Here is a 17,955-nt window from a genome sequence, read left to right on the forward strand (position 1 = left end):
AAAAAAAAAAAAAAAAAAAAAAAAAAAAAAAATTTTTTTTTTAAATCCTGTAGACTAGGTCACCTATCAAACTATAAATCTAAAGTCAGATGAAAGGGGTACACAAATGGGAAAAACTATATATTCATCACTATTTACAGTATTTACAAATACTATTCTCTCCCACTAGGAGGAAAAATGTATAGTGCCTGAAGCAATCATACGGTCTTTAACATATATTCTCCTACACTGGTTTTTAAAACTTTACAAAGACTTCATATATTATTTGTGTAAATTTTTAAATTATGAAAGGAATTTTAAAAATCATAAGAGTCCAAAACTGACTCATACTTTGTGGGTCCCACTTTTTTAAAGAAAGAATAAAAGATCCCCTGAAATTATATTTTGCATAATTCAGACAAAATTTAAAACCCAGAAATTAAAAAGAATTAGTTGGTGCCCATACACTCATCCATCCTCTCTCATGAATACCATGTAAAAATACCTATCATTTTCACTAACACATTAATACAAATTCAGATATTTCACAGTTACTACAGAAGATCCTATTTTGTTTCTCCTCTAATGAAACTCATTTAAAAACGAGCAACCCACCTACTACCTGTCACATGATAGTGTAACAACTTACCTGAGTTGTAGCAACAGCAGGGGCTGCAGATGACACTGCTGAGGGAGAGAGTGCTCCCACTTGTTGCAAATGCCCAGAAGACTGTTGAGGTAAGTGAGAGCTGGAGACAGGAGTACTAGATCCCGAGCCAGATACTACATTTGGAAATGATACTGCTACATCATTGCTGTTATAAATACCTGCAAGAAAACAAATTTTATTTAGATACTTTATAACTTAGCAGTCAAATTTGTCACAGACACACAATATTAATCAGTAAACTTGCATTTCCTCCTGAATCCCTCCCCCAATTATAAATTTTATTGTTGGTGTTTAAAAAATATTGTGCTAGTAACTAAATGAATAAACACTGACTTTTCATAAAGTAGTTGTCTAAAAGAACCTACAACATTTTTATTTAGGAAAAAAAGTCCTCTGTTAAAAGCAGGGACTAGCAGGAAGAACTTTGTTAAAAAAAAAAAAAAAATGTGAGTTTTAAGAGCTTCTAAGAGCAAGAAAACATTTCTTAGCAGAGGAATAAAGCAATTAGAGTTGCATAAAAATCACCTAATAGGCCTTCCAAAATGCAAATGCTAAGGCCCTAGAAATCATGAGTGAGAAAGTCTGAGGTAGGAAGAGACCCTGTTCTAGAAAGGCGACAAGGTAGAGATTAAAGTGGAACAGGCCCAGACTTGAAATTCAGAAACCAATAGAGGAGATGATGACCACTGGTGGGAGACAGGTGTGGGAATAAAGAATGTAGGTAGATTCTAGAGACATTCCAGAGATAACATAGATAGGACTTTGTGACTGTATAGGGCGGCTGCAGGGGTAGGAGTGGAGGAAGGATTAAGACATGATGAACTGGGTTGTGAGTTGGCAGCTCCATTCACTCCAGAGAATACAGGAGGTGAAAATCATAGGAGACTTGATAAAAACACTTTGAGAAGCACCATGGAGATAAAAGCCAGAAATAAAGTGGGAAATGGAAGCTATTCACTCTAGAAAAGAGGATGGAAGGGGAGAGGTGGAAGTAATGAGGATAAGTTAAGAGGAAATGAGTTAATTTTTTAAAAATGATTATTTTTTTAAATGAAAAATCATGCTCATATTCTGATAACAAATAACTCATAGAGAAGGGGAGGCTTTCAGGATAAAGAAATAGGAATATCTATACACCAGTTGTTCTCAACCAGGTGTGACTTATGCCTGACAAAGAGACATTTCACAATATCTAGAGACATTTTTAGTTATCAAGCCTGGAGGGTGCTATTGGCATCCAATGAGTATAGGCCAGGGATGCTACTAAACATCTAACAATGCACAGGACAGCCTCCACAACTAAGAAATAACTGGCCCATAGTGTGAATAGTGCGAGGCCGAGCAACCTTGCTATAAACCAGAGCTCTTGGAAGGGCAAGAGGGAAGAAGAGCCTAAGACCCAGGTATGGAAACAGGAGGAAAGAATGAATCTAAGTGAATTGCAATTCCAAAAAAAAAAACACACACACCTTTTTTTTTTTTTTTTTTAAAGCAATTGTAGCCCTAGAGAACAACGATAATTAGTAATTTATATCAACAATACAATTTACTTTGTTTGTTCTTTAGAACAAAGTAAGTTGTGGCCAGGCGTGGTGGGTCACGCCTGTAATCCCAGCACTTTGGGAGGCTGAGGCAGGTAGATCACGAGGTCAGGAGATCGAGACCATCCTGGTCAACACAGTGAGACCCCCATCTCTACTAAAAATACAAAAAAATAAGCCATGCGTGGTGGTGCGTGTCTGTAGTCCCAGCTTCTTGGGAGGCTGAGCAGGAGCATTGCTTGAACCTGAGAGGCTGAGGTTTCAGTGAGCCGAGATCATGCCACTGCGCTCCAGCCCGGCAGCAAAGTGAGACTTTTCTCAAAAAAGAAAAGGAAAACAAAAATAAAACAAAGTAAATTGTATTGTTGATATAAATTACTAATTATTGTTGTTCTCTTGTGAAATCAGAATTCAAACTCACAGCTGTCCTATAAATGAAAGCACTTCCTAATACAAGTTAGAAGTTCAGGGCCATGGTCTTTGAGATGCCTGTGGACTCGGAACTCCTATATATAGAACACAATGGTATAAGCCTAAAACTCAGCAGAAAATTCAGATCTGAAAACATAAATCTAGGAGTGAAAAGCGTAGTAAGTTACAGTAAGTAAACTTGCAAACTAAAAATACTACTAGTCTGCACTATGGTTGAAATTTTAACTAGTTGCTCATATTTATTATAGAAATATAGAAATTTCCCCTTAAAAACTCAATGTCTAATATCTATCTGCCAACACTGGATACTGTAGTAAGAAAGAGCAACAATCTGGCCAGAGTGCTGAACATGGCATAGAATCTTTAATCCATCAGTGTCTCCATCATCGCTTACCATGTTACACATTTATGTTACCTATGAGGCCCCCTAAGTATCTGATTTACAACTCTCAATATGAACACAATAGACAAGGCCAAGGAACAAAAATAGGATCACTCAGGGAAAGTCTCAGTATGATCAAGAGAAGAGGACCACAAACAGAACCCTAGAGAACATTAACAATTAAAGGGTAAACAAACAAAAATTGACAACAAAGGACAAACTTAGAAAACTAAGATACAGAATCTTATAAACCGCTCTAAGAATTTCAAAGGAGTGGCTGGGTGTGGTGGTTCACACCTATAATCCTAGCACTTTGGGAGCCCAAGGTGAGTAGATCCCTTGGATCCCAGGACCAGCCTGGGCAACACAGTGAAATCCCATCTCTACCAAAAATATGAAATTAGCTGGGCGTGGTGCCAAGCATGGTGGTATATGCCTGTAGTCCCAGCTACTTGGGAGACTAAGGTGGGAGAATTGCTTGAGACTGAGAAGTTGAGGCTACAGTGAGCCAAGATTGTGCCACTGCACTCCAGCCTCAAATTTAAAAAAGAAAAAGAAACAAGTTTGGCTAAGGACAGGAAAGAAACAGCATGTTAATTAAGTGATTATTTATAAACCTTATATTCCAAATAACACATAGCAGAGAAAAAGATACACATTTTTGAAGGTTGTTACTCCATAGATAATTCAACAAATATTGAGTCTCTATTAAACTCAGTGTTTTCAAAATATCTTAGAAGATAAAATGCTGCAGCCGGGATGTGGTGGCTCACACCCGTATTCCCAGCACTTTGGGTGGGCAAGATGGGTGCATCACCTGAGGTCAGGAGTTCGAGACCAGCCTGGCCAATATGGCGAAACCCATCTACTAAAATACAAAACTTAGCCAGGTGTGGTGGTGCATGCCAGTAGTCCCAGCTACTCGGGAGGCTGAGGCAGAAAATCACTTGAGAGGTGGAGGTTACAGTGAGTCAAGATCACGCCACTGCACTCCAGACTGGGCGACAGAATAAGACTCCGTCTAAAAAAAAAGAAAGAAAAAAAAGATAAAAGGCTGATTATCTAGTTATTTTGGAGATGAAAAGTATACCACACAGGGAATATCCAACTTCTAAAACAAGAAGACAAAAGTCACCTCTGGAGGCAGCATGCTGAAATCGAAATAGCACAAGGTTGTGACTTAGATAAAACTGTGTTCAAATGCTGGAGGGTCACCACATGATCTGAATCAAACTACTTAACCCTTCTGAGCTTCCATATGTTTCTTATCTATAAAACAAAGTTAATAGCTACCTTAAAGCCTTTTTGTGAGATTTTAGCTGGGCGTGGTGGCTCACGCCTGTAATCCCAGCACTTTGTGAGACTGAGAGGGATGAATCACCTGAGGTCAAAAGTTTGAGACCAGCCTGGCCAATATGGTAAAACCCCATCTCTACTAAAAAATAAAAATAAAAGTAAATAAAAAGGTAAAGTAGAAAAATATTTAAAAAAGACTTTTTGTGAGATTTTGAGAGTATCCATATAAAAAGGTCTAGCAATGCCCACCATGGAGTAAGTTTCAATAATTGGTAGCTACAGCCATTGCGGTGTTAATGATTTCATTAAAAATGTATCTGTAGTCAGGAAAGTACACTGTTGTAACCACCAGGTCCTCTAATGTCTCTATTACACTTTGAAAGCTGTAATTACCATCATAACATACAGTAAAACATCTTGGAAGAATAAAACTGAGAAGCAAAATTGTGGTGATTAGGGACCTTCAATCTCAAAACTTAAATTGTTTTTATATTACATCAACGTATACTTACATAGGAAATTACGCAGCTAAATGTGCAATCCAGTAATCACACTTTCAAACAATATCTGGTACTCAGTTTACTGATATAAAAAACAACAGAACAAAATGTTCCTTTCTTATCAAGGCAGGAAAGCTTAGAATTCTAAATCTTTATTTGAAAATGAAAATAATTGATTTCCTTCAACTTCCTTGCTCCTCAGGTAGGAATGGTATAACATCCACCTTAAATTCTTCTGTATCTGCTTTCTATTTAACTTCACTCTATTTCCATCTTACATAAGACATATGCTGTTCAAGGTGACATTCACTGGATTAAACACAGCTAAATGATATACTGCATGAGCTCCAAGAAAATACCCTGAAATTTGGGGTATTTTCGTTCGGGATAGGGAGTAGAAACAAAGACACAGAATAATACAAAGGGTGGCAATGACATATTGATTCCTTCTTTTCCTTCCTTTTCTTCCCTTCCTTCCTTTCATCAAACAAATATTTAGTAGGTATGAGGAATCAGGCTAGGAGCTGGGATAATGTAAGGAGCAAGACAGAGAATATTTTAGCTCTCTGGGAATTCACAATTTAAGGAAGAAGGCAAACATTAAAACAAATACATGAATATAAATTCCAACAATACAATAATGGAAGAAGAGAGAAAGGTACCACCAGAGTGAAATATTAGGAAGCAAGAAAGACCTGTCTAAAGAAATATTTAAGCCAAGGCCTAAGAGTCAGGTAGGTGTTAACTGGACAAAAAATAAGACAGAAAAACTTGTTCAAAAGACCCTGAAATATTGAAGGAAGAAAAAACAGGTAATATAGCTAAAGCCTAGTGGCAAGACTGGTAAAAGACAAGTCAGAGAGAGGAGAAAGAACATCTCATAAGGCCTTGTGAGCCACATACAGGTGTTCAGAATTTATGCTAAGATCAAAAGGAAGACGCCAAAGGCAGATTGTAAAACTCACATTTTAAAAAGATCATCCCTCTGACTCCTATGTAGCAAAGGGACTAATGGGGATAAATAGAAACAAATATTTTTTAGGAAGCTATTTCACAAGTTGGATTAAAAATTACGTCCCTCCAGATGAAGACAGTGGTAGTACTGAACATGGACAAGGATTTGCAGCGTACCTAGAAGTTAGAATCATCTAAACTTGATGACAGATTTGGCAGCAGGGTAGAAAGAAGTATTATGAATGAATCATGGGTTTCTGGCTAGTGGTTAAAAGTACCCTTACTGAGGTGGTTAAAAACTGCAACAAGAGGAATGGAAGTTTTCTTAAATGCCAGCCTAGGACCACGTATTGAGGCTTTCCAACATTTGAAGGAGAGGTCCTTTTGATGAGTTCATACAGAAAACTGACACCAAAGAGATAAGAAGAAAACCCTGACTGTGGTGTCACTGAAGCAAAGAGAGCCCAAAGAAAAAGATGCTGCTCTTTCTTCTCAAATGCTGCTGAGAAGTCTTAGGACAGGCTGAAAATGCTCACTAGATGTGAGAAGATGGAGACAAATGGTGATGTCAGGAGAAGAATATAGTTCTGAGTAGAAGCCAAAATAACACTGTTTAGACTTAAGTTTTTATTAGTTAAGCGAATGCAATTACAAAAGATTGATAAGTAAGACAAAAGTACACCTGTCTGGTGACAGAAATAATAATGGTCATCAACCAGAGTTCCTATAGCCCACTTTCAAACTGCCTAGGAGGTCAAATAAGTACCCGTCCAGTGGCTTATTCAGCAAAAAGATCGTGAATGGGATAGTCTTGAGGAGTATTTAACCAAGTAAGTAATTAAGCCTGCAACTTATCTCTAACCCACATCCTGACAGACTTGATTTATTCTTTTCTAGAAGTTAATATGGTGTGAAAATAGTTTAAAATCCAAATCCTGCTCCCTCATGCAAAAAACTTAATCTGACACAACTTCATATACCTCATCTATAAAGTGAGGATGGTACCAATGATTCATAGGGCTAGGGAAAGGATTAGCTTACATATGCAAAGCATATGCTAATATTGTCCTCAGGCCCCCTGATGGTATGGGCAGGCATCAGTCATGGTAGACAGTATACTGTCTACCACATAGTAAACATTTGACAAACAGTGCCCATTATGATTTCAACAGGAGTAAACATTTGACAAACAGTGCCCATTATGATTTCAACAGGATTTAGAGAGGGGTTTCAAGATGGCTGACTAGAGGAATTTTGTACTTGCCTCCTCCACTAAGAACCAAAATAGTAGATAACCACAATTTGAATAGATTATTCAAGAGAAAACACTGGAATTCAACAGAAAACTAACAAGCAATACCTAAAACAAAGAAGGAAAGGGAAGCAAGGCAGCCTGCTTGGCCAGGATCAGATAGGAGCCAAGAGAGGCTCCCTAATGTAGGAAAAGGACAGGTTAGAGACCCTCAGCTATCAACGTTCCCCCATGGACTTCTGCAATCCTAGCCACGGGAGAGCCCCTGGATCCTTGCAGGCTCTGAAATGAACACAGGGAGCTACGAGAAGACTGTGCACAGCATAGCCAGAGGGAGGATGCTTGAGCTGTAACCCATACATGTTTTAAGACCTAAGCAACTACAGCAAGGCACCATCTTACAGTTGCCCTCAACCAACCATGCATTGTCCTGGGGTCCAGCAGTGCTAGGATTGGGGCCAAGAGATACATCAGCTGCTGCTCCCAGGGTGGAGGCATGAATGAGCTAAGCGTGGGCTATTGCACCCAGGGCTGAGATGGGGGGTACCACTGCTAGGGCTCATGCATGAGGGTTCCCTATCTGCTGGCCTACACTTGCGTCCACTAACATGGCCTGGGTTCTCCAGTGGCAGGGGAACAGTGTGACCAATGCTGCCCTTAAGATCTGAGCATTCTGCTGGTGACTTAGGTATCACCCTGCCCCTGCCTACCATCACTGGTGCCTGCACATACCATCAGGGAGCCTGTGGACAAGCCCAGCAGCCCAGCTTTGCCCCACCCTCATCCCATGCCAGAGCAGACAAGTCTGGAGTACAGGGGATTTCCCAGCCCAATCCAACATCATAGCACCCGAATACTTGTCCTGGGGATCAGAGGTTAAGCCTACTCGCCCTGCTGCTACTGCCACAGCTGGCACCTATCTGCATGTACCATCTGTGGGCCTGGAGATTGGCCTACCTGGCCCATTTTAGCCACCACCAATACAAGTGCACTCTTCCTGGGATCCAGAGGGTTGTCCCACCATAGCCACTGTCGACACACACCACAATGGCTGGCCACAGACCTAAGAACCCTCCAACCTGCAAAGCCAACTGCTGCCACTACTGGCATCTGAGGAAGTATGGGCCTCTACCTGGAGACACAAGAATCAACCTACCTGGACCCACTAACACCGTTACCAGCATATGCCACCCTGGGCCCAAGATTAGGCATGTTTGTTCCACCACTGAGGTGCAAAGGTGGGTCTACTTGGCATCGTAATCCCCAGCAAAACTTCACCACTGCCTGTACTAATAATTGCACCCTAAACCACTGAAAAAAGTCATAGACACCACTGATACTATTTAAGCCAAATAAATCATCCAGAGATTACATGACTGCACACATCCAAAATCAAAACTACAGTTCCCTACCCAACCAACACCATAGATATATCTTCAGGAAAAACTTCTCCCTTAGGAAGGCAAATACAAAAAGTTGGGAGAAGCTATTATCACATCAGATGCACAGATCTCAACATACATAGGAAACATTAAAAAGCAAAGCAAAAAGCAAAGCAAAAAAAAAAAAAAAAAGACACTTCCAAAGGGCACACAATAATTCCACAGCAAGAGATACCATTAAAAACAGTTTTACAAAATACTGGGGAAAAAAATTCAAAATGTTAATACTAAAGAAGCTGTGTGAGATACAAAATAATTCTGAAAATACAAAGAAATCAGAATGGTTATTCAGGACATAAATAATAAATTAACCAAAGATAGATAGACAGATAGATAGATAGATAGATAGATAGATAGTTTTAAAAAACAAAACAGAGACAGAGGTGGGACATGGTGTCTCACACGTGTAATCCCAGTACTTTGGGAAACCAACACAGGCAGATCACTTCACTCCAGGAGTGCAAGACCAGGCTGGTCAATGTGGCAAAACCTCGTCTCTACTAAAAATACAAAAATTAGCCAGGTGTGGTGGTACTATGCCTGTAATCACAGCTATTCAGGAGGCTGAAGCAGGAGAATTGCTTGAAGCTAGGAGGCAGAGGCTACAGTGAGCTCAGGTCACTTTAGCCTGGGTGACAAAGGCAAAAAAAAAAAAAAAAAAAAAAAAAAAAAAAAAAAAAAAAAAAAAAAAAAAAAAAAAAAAAAAAAATCCACTGAATGAAATCCAAAATGTATTCAGAAGCTTCAACAATAGACTAGATCAAGCAGAAGAAATTCGTAACTTGAAACCAGTCTTTTGAAATAACTCAGCCAAGATAAAGTGAACAAATATTCCAATAATATGGAAAACCAATCCAACAAATTCAGATACAGGAGGCTCTGAGATCCCTAGAAACAATGTAAAAAGGTCTTCTCTACAGGACATTTTACTCAAACTGTCTAAAGACAAAGACAAAAAAACTCTAAAAACAAGAGAAAGGCATCCAGTCACCTATAAAGGAACCCCCATCAAACTAACAGATTTCTCAGCAAAAACCTTACAGCCAAGAGACAAGAGGATGATATATTCAAAAGTTCTGAAAGAAGGCCGGGCAGGGTGGCTCACGCCTGTAATCCAAGCACTTTGGAGGCCAAGGCGGGTGGATCACCTGAGGTTGGGAGTTCAAGACCAGCCTGACCCAACATGGTGAAACCCCGTCTTCATATTAAAAAATAGAAAAGAAAAAACATTCCAGCCACTGATATTATATCCAGCAAAATTATCCTTCATAAATGAAGGAGAAATAAAGTCTTCTCCAGACAAGCAAAAGCTGAGGAAATTCATCATCATTAGACCACCCGACACAAAATGCTCAAGGGAGTTCTAAACCTGGACGCACAAGGATGACATTTGCCACCATGAAAACATAAGGAAGTACAAAACTCACTGGGGTAAAGCACATACACAAAGGAAGAAGAGAAAGGATTCACAGTATCACTACAGAAAACCACAAAACCATAATGGCAAAAAATAAGAAAGAGTAAGAGGAAAAGAAAGAATATACAAAAACAACCAGAAAACGATTAACAATAAGACAAAACAAAACTTCACATATCAATAATCATCTTAAATATAAATGGATTACAAGATATCAATTGGGTGAATGAATTAAAAAACAAGATCCAGCTACTTACGACATACTTCACCAGTAAGAATGCATACAGATGGAAAGTAAAGGTATGAAAAAAGATATTTTAGGCTGGGCATGGTGGCTCACACCTGTAATCCAAGCACTTTGGAGGCCAAGGCGGATCACCTGAGGTCAGGAGCTCAAGACCAGCCTGACCAACATGATGAAACACCGACTTTAAAAAAAAAAAAAAGAAAAAAGATATTTTATGCAAAGGGAAACCAAAGGAAGTAAACAGGAGTAGCTATACTTACATCAGACAAATGAGGCTTTAAGAAAAAAAAAAAAAGAAAACACTGTAAAAAAGATAAGGTCATTATATAATGACAAAAGGATAAATCCAGCAAGAGAATGTAACAATTCTAAATATATATACACCAAACACCAGAAAACTCAGATTCAGAAGGCAAGTACTACTAAACCTAGAAAGAGGGATAAACTCTAATACAATAATAGTGGGAGACTTCTACACCCCACTCTCAACCTTAGATAGATCACTGGCACAGAAAATCAAAAAATAAACACTGGATTCCAGCTAGATTTTAGAACAAATGGGCCTAACAGACATTTACGGAACATTCTATCCAACAACCGCTCTCATCAGCACATGGAACATTCTCCAGGATAGACTACATGTCAGGCCACAAAACAAATCTTCTAAAATCAAAATCATATCAAGTATCTTCTTAATTCACAATGAAAATAAGATTAAAAATCAGCACAAAGAAGAACTTAGAAACTTTTTTTTTTTTTTTTTGAGACGGAGTTTCACTCATGTTACCCAGGCTGGAGTGCAATGGCGCGATCTCGGCTCACCGCAACCTCCGCCTCCTGGGTTCAGGCAATTCTCCTGCCTCAGCCTCCTGAGTAGCTGGGATTACAGGCACGCACCACCATGCCCAGCTAATTTTTTGTATTTTTAGTAGAGACGGGGTTTCACCATATTGACCAGGATGGTCTCGATCTCTTGGCCTCGTGATCCACCCGCCTTGGCCTCCCAAAGTGCTGGGATTACAGGCTTGAGCCACCGCGCCCGGCCTGAACTTAGAAACTATACAAATACATGAAAATTAAGTAACGTGGCCAGGCCCAATGCTCATGCTTATAACCCCAGTACTTTGGGAGACAAGGCAGGTGGATTGCCTGAGGTCAGGAGTTCAAGACCAAGCTGGCTGACATGGTGGTGCATACCTATAGTCCCAGCTGGGAGGTTGAGGCAGGGGAATCGCTTGAATTTGGGAGGCGGAGTTTGCAGTGAGCAAAGATCACACTACTGTACTCCAGCCTGGGTAACAGAGCAAGACTCCATCTTAAAAAAAAAAATTAAATAACACAATCCACTATTGTGCCAATGAAGAAATTAACATGGAAATTACAAGAATTTCTTGAAACAAAAATGGAAATACAACATGCCAAAACCTATGGGATATGGCAAAAACGGTACTAAGAAGTTTATAGCAGTAAACATCTATATCAAAAAAGTAGAAAGACTGAGAATAAACAATCTAATGATGCACCTCAAGGAACTAGAAAAGAACCAACCCAAAATTAGCAGAAAATATAATGAAGATTAGACAAAAATAGAGACCCCCTTCCTCCCCCGTCCCCCAAAAAAATCAATGAAATGAAAAACTGGCTCTTCAAAAAGGTAAACAAAATTGATAAATGCTAGCTATTTTAGGCAAAAAAAAGCTAAGACCCAAATAAGCAAAATCAAAATTGAAAAAGGAGACACTACAACTGATACCACAGAAATACAAAACACAGCAGAGAATATTATGAATGCTGACAAATGGGAAAATCTAGAGAAAATGGATGAATTCCAAAAAACATACAACCTACCCAGACTGAATCAGGTATAAATAGAAAGCCTGAACAGACCAACAATGAGTAACCAGATTGAATCAGTAGTAAAATGTCTCCCAACCAAATAAAAAGCCCAGGACTAGAGAGATTCAATGCTGAATTCTACCAAATGTATAAAAAGGAAGAAATAGCAATCTTCCTCAAACTATCCCAAAAATTCAAGGAAAGTGAATTCTCCCTAACTCATTCTACAAGGCCCTGACCAGACAAGGATACAATAACAAAAAAGGAAACTACAGGCCAATATCCCTAATAAATATAGATGCAAAAATCCCAAACAAAATGCTAGCAAACCAAATTCAACAACAGATCAAAAAGTAATACACCATTATCAAGTGGGATTTACACTTGGAATCCGAGGATGGTTTAACGTAATATACATCAAATCAATAGAATGAAGGACAAAACCCATATGATCATCTCATAAATGCGGAAAAAGCATCTAATAAAATTCAGCATTGCTTCATATTAAAAACTCTCAACAAATTAGGCACACAAGGACCATTCTGCAGAATAATAAAGGCCATATGACAAACTCACAACTAACATCATACTGAACTAAAACAAGGCAGGAATGCCCACCTTCACAACTCTTATTCAACATAATGACAACAATTCTAACCAGAGCAATCTGGCAACAGAAATAAGTAACAGGCATCCAAGTTGACTTGCAAATGAAAGTCAAATTCTCTACTTTGCAGATGACATGATCATCTCACATGCAGAAAAACCTAAATACTCCACCAAAAGACTATAAGAACTGATGAACAAATTCAGTAAATTTGGAGGATACAAAATTAACATACAAAAACCAGTGTTGTTTCTATACATCAATAACGAAACAGCCAAAAAAGAAATCAAGGCAGCAATCCTATTTACGATATTGTTTAAAAACAAAACAAAACAAAAAAAACCAACAATACACTGAACCAAAGAGGTGAAAGATCTTTACAAGGAAAATTACAAAACACCGATGAAAGAAACTGAAAAGGACAGAAACAAATTTAAAGACATCCCATGTTCACAGATTGGAAGAATTAGTATCATTAAAATGGCCACACTGCCAAAATCAATCTACAGATGCAATGTAGTCCCCATCAAAATAACATCATCATTTTTCATAGAAATAGAAAAAACAATTCTAACATTTGTATGAAGCCAAGAAACAGCCAGAATGCCTGAAGTAATCCTGAACAAAAAGAACAAAGCTGGAGTCATTACACTACCTCACTTCAAAATATATTACAAGGCTATAGTAATCAAAACAGCATGGTATTGGTATAAAAACATATACCAATGAAACAGAATAGAAAACTCAGCAATAAACCCAACTCATTGTTTTGTAGCCAACTCATTTTTGACAATGGCACCAAGTACATACACTAAGGAAACGATATCCTCTTCAATAAATGGTGCTGGGAAAATTGGATATCCATATGCAAAAGAATGGAACTGTACCCCATTTCTCACCATACACAAAGTCAACCCAAGATGGATTACCAACTTACACCTAAGACCTGAAAGTATAAAACTACTCAAAGAAAACACAGGGAAAACACTTCAGGACATTGGTCTAAGCAAAGATTTTATGGCTAAAACCTCAAAATCACAAATAGACAAATGAGACTACATTAAAAACGCTTCTGCACAGCAAAAGATATAATCAACAGAGGAAGGTGACAAATCTTATAGAAGAAAATATCTGCAAAGTATTCAGCTGACAACAGGCTAACATCCAGAATACACAAGGAAATCAAACAACTGTACAATTTTTAAAAAAACGATCCCATTAACAAGTGGGCAAAAGACATGAAAGGATATTTCTCAAAAGATAACACAAATGCTGGGCGAGGTGACTCATGCCTGTAATCCCAGCACTTTCAGAGGCTGAACCAGGTGGATCCCCTTAGGAGGGAGTATGAGACCAGCGTGGCCAACATTGTGAAACCCTGTCTCTACTAAAAATACAAAAATTAGCTGGGCATGATGGTGGGCACCTGTAATTCCAGTTACTCAGGAGGCTGAGACAGGGAGAATTGCTTGAACCTGGGAGGTGGAGCTTGCAGTGAGCCAAGAACATGCCACTACACTCCAGCCTGGGCAACAGAGCGAGACTCCATCTCAAATCAAAAAAAAAAAGACAAATGGACAACATATACATGAAAAAATGTTCAACATAACTAACCATCGGGGGAATGCAAATGAAAACCCAATGAGATATCATCTTACTCCAGTTAGAATGGCTATGAATAAAAAGGCAAAAAGTGACAGATGCTGCTGAGAATACAGAGAAAAAGAAACACATACGCTGTTGGTAGGAATGTAAAATTAGTACAACCACTATATAAAATGATATGAATATTTATCTATAAAACTAAAAATACAACTTCCATATGATCCAGTAATCCCAATATTGGATATTTAAACCAAAGTAAAAGAAATGACTGTATCAAAGGGTTACCTGCACTCACATGTTTATCACAGCATTATTCACAAAAGCAAAGATATGGAATCAACCTAACTGTATTTAAATGAACAAATGGATAAAGTGTGGTATATATACACAATGGAATACTATTTGGCCATAAGAAAGAATGAAATCATTTTATTTGCAAAAACACTGATGAAACTGGAGATCATTATGTTAAGTGAAATAAGCCAAGCACAGAAAGACAAATACCACATGTGCTCAACTTATAATATATAAGACCGGAAAAACTGGATGTCATGGAGTCAGAGAATACAGTAACAGATACCAGAGGCTGGGAAAAGAGTGTGAGGGTAGGAGAGAGAAATGAAGAGATGTTGTTGAATGGGAACAAATATACAGTTAGATGGAAGAAATAAGTTTTAATGTTCAACAGGAGGCTAGGGTGACTACTGTTAGCAACAATACACTGAATATTTCAATGAAGCTAGAAGACATGAAATGTTACCCACACATAGAAATGATAAACATTCAAGGTGATGGATACTCCATATGCCCTGACTTGCTCAGTATACATTCTATCCGTATAATAAATACTCATATGTCCCCCATAAACAGGTAAATTATTACGTCTCAATAAAAGAAAAAAATGTAAATAAGCAAGCTCCTTTAAACAGGATAATAGATACAATAACAGAAACATTTCTGTTGTTAGTCTTCTCTTTCCTTTTGTCAACTACTGAATAAATACAATAGTCTTTATCATTGGCTTTCCCTTTCTAGACTGTAAAATATTATTCTCCATACAAATCCATTAATTACTCAGAAATGGTAAAATAAAATTTAAGTTAGACTTTTCCTTTCCTGAGACTCTCAGCCATCTCAATGGAATATGCTGTTCCTAAATCTCTTTACACAAGCATTAACTATTTCGTGGGTTGCTCTATTTTTGCTTTATTAAAGATGAACGTTTTTACTCATTATGTATTGCTTCTTAACACAATCTATAAAATTGAACACATACTCATTTTTAAAATTTAAAATACATGCAAAAGTGGGGGAAAAAATCATCCACAAACTTTTTTTTTTTTTTTTTTTGAAAGAGAATCTTGCTCTTGTCACCCAGGCTGGAGTGAAATGGCACGATCTCGGCTTACTGCAACCTCCACCTCCCGGGTTCAAGCGATTCTCCCACCTCAACCTTCCAAGTAGCTGGGATTACAGTCACCTGCCACCACGCCTGGCTAACGTTTGTATTTTTAGTAGATACAGTGTTTCACCATGTTGGCCAGGCTGGTCTCGTTATCTGACCACCTCGGCCTCCCAAAGTGCTGGGACTACAGGTGTGAGCCACCTCGCCTGGCAACATTGCTGATATTTTGGTATATTTTCAAACTTTTTAGTGCATAGTTTATGGTTTTGTTTCTGTACAACTGCATATAGACTAAATATAGAAATTTTAATTGTTTTTACTTTTAATATGCATATTTGTCTATTTCATTATAAAGTCCTTTTAAATGCTTTAACATCTTTTTACTGATTAAATCAATTGGATTTTGCATAGTTAGCTTCATTTTACAAAACCTAAGTGCCTTTTATGCCTAGACAAAACACTAGGTGCCAACATATTATAAAAAACTACACAGACGCAATCCTTGTATTCATCAACCTTAAAGTAATGTGAAAGAAATATTCAATAAATAATCATACAAATATTAGTGTTATGATGAAGTAGAATGTGTTATGACAGAATTTAGGGAGTAACTACTAAAATTAGCAGTCCAGAGCAGGCCTCTGTAAGGAAGTGACACATCAACTAAAAAGAACTCCCTAGAGACAATTTCTGTACTTTTTACCTACTCAGAATTCCTTCCCATTTACCTTCCAACTAGCATCCTATTTTCTATCAGGGAAGCACCCCTACTACATTCCATACCCTTTTGACTCACAGGTAAACATGTAACCCATACCAAGACAATCAAACTGTCTCTCCTGAAAATTTAAATCATGAACCCGTACTCAAAAGGGCAGAAAACAGCCAGACCCAAGTTAATCCAATAGTAGTAAAACCAGAGGCCCACTGACTAATTCTTGTTTACCTAACCCTTAAAACGATCCTTATTTCTGTCTTTTTTTTTCCTGAGACAGAGTCTTGCTCTATCACCCAGGCTGGAGTGCAGTGGTGTGATCTCGGCTCACTGCAACCTCCACCTTCCAGGTTCAAGCAATTCTCCCTGTCTCAGCCTCCTAACTGAAATTACAGGCGCCCACCATCATGCCCAGCTAATTTTTGTATTTTTAGTAGAGACAGGGTTTTGTCATGTTGGCCAGGCTGGACTTGAACTCCTGACCTTAGATGATCTGCCTGCCTCAGCCTCCCAAAGTGCTGCAATTACAGGCGTGAGCCAACATGTCTGGCCTATTTCTGTCTTTCAAATCTCTAAATTAACTGTACACACCTAATATATATATATATACATATATATTTTAATTTTTTTTATTTTGCTTAAATTGGACAGAATTCACTTCTGTGGATTATATAATAAGCAACTCTAACTGATAGAACAGTATACTATATGGTTATAAGCAAAGAAGTAAGATGCTCAAAAATGAATCTAAGAAGTCAACTCGTGTAGAGTCTTACAGACCATAAAGAACTTTTAAATATCAATCTAATGGAAAGACATTAAAGCATTTTAACGAGGAGAGTGGCATGATTAGAATTATGTTTTTATGAAATCACTTTGGCAACAGTATGGACGATGCCCTAAAAGACAACAGAGAGGAGTCAGGGAGATCACTTAAGTAGCTATTGTAATATTTTAGACAAAAGATTTTAAGTACCAAATTCTGGCCAGAATTATGCAGTGAGAAAAGCAGAGGCTCAAGGAATTTCAATACTAAATTCAGATAAAGGGAAGCCACCAGAAAACTAAAAAGAAACTGTCAGAAGAGTTGGACACACATGCTAAGTATAATGTTTGAAAAGCAAAAAAATTTAAAATAACATTAAAATAGAAGGTGTTTCCAACAGAAGTTCCTAGACAAAGACAAATCTACATAAAGGTGATCTAAGATGAAGACTAAAAATATCCATGGCCTTGGCAATGTGAAAGCCATTCCTGACCTGACTGGAGTGGTAGTTGTAGAGGTCACTACGAAGTGGTTTGAAAAATCAATCAATAGGAGAATTTGTTTCTAGCAACAGGCAGATGAGACAACCCAAAACCCTTCCTAATTACCTAAAAATGAGGGCACACATTCTCGGGATCTCCTGAGGGCTGTGTCATAGGGAAAAAAATGTTACCTAAAAACAAATACCTGAGTCCACAAGAAAGTAAGGGAAATGTCTACGGGTCAAAAATAAAAACGAAACTTGAAAACTTAAAGCTCAAAATAAGTAAATAAATAAATAATCAAAAAATAAACAATACGGCCGGGCGCGGTGGCTCACGCCTGTAATCCCAGCACTTTGGGAGGCCGAGGCGGGTGGATCACGAGGTCAAGAGATCAAGACCATCCTGGTCAACATGGTGAAACCCC

At 38.2% G+C, this 17,955-nt stretch overlaps 1 protein-coding gene across 17 annotated transcripts in view; it reads right to left on the reverse strand.

Moving 5' to 3' along the window:
- The window catches only part of MLLT10 (MLLT10 histone lysine methyltransferase DOT1L cofactor), a 238,787-nt gene that overhangs the window by 30,013 nt on the left and 190,819 nt on the right, over window positions 1–17,955 (reverse strand). For all 17 annotated transcript variants that reach the window (XR_005197307.1, XM_037732574.1, XM_037732570.1 and 14 more), the window contains one exon: window positions 629–807. Coding sequence is in view for 16 of the 17 variants with exons in the window: in XM_037732574.1 (XP_037588502.1) it covers window positions 629–807 (179 nt within the window). In the remaining variant the exon portion in view is untranslated. The remainder of the gene's footprint in view (window positions 1–628; window positions 808–17,955) is intronic.

This window comes from Cebus imitator, unplaced genomic scaffold (assembly GCF_001604975.1).
Source record: "Cebus imitator isolate Cc_AM_T3 unplaced genomic scaffold, Cebus_imitator-1.0 Scaffold456, whole genome shotgun sequence".
Classification (NCBI taxonomy): domain Eukaryota; kingdom Metazoa; phylum Chordata; class Mammalia; order Primates; family Cebidae; genus Cebus; species Cebus imitator.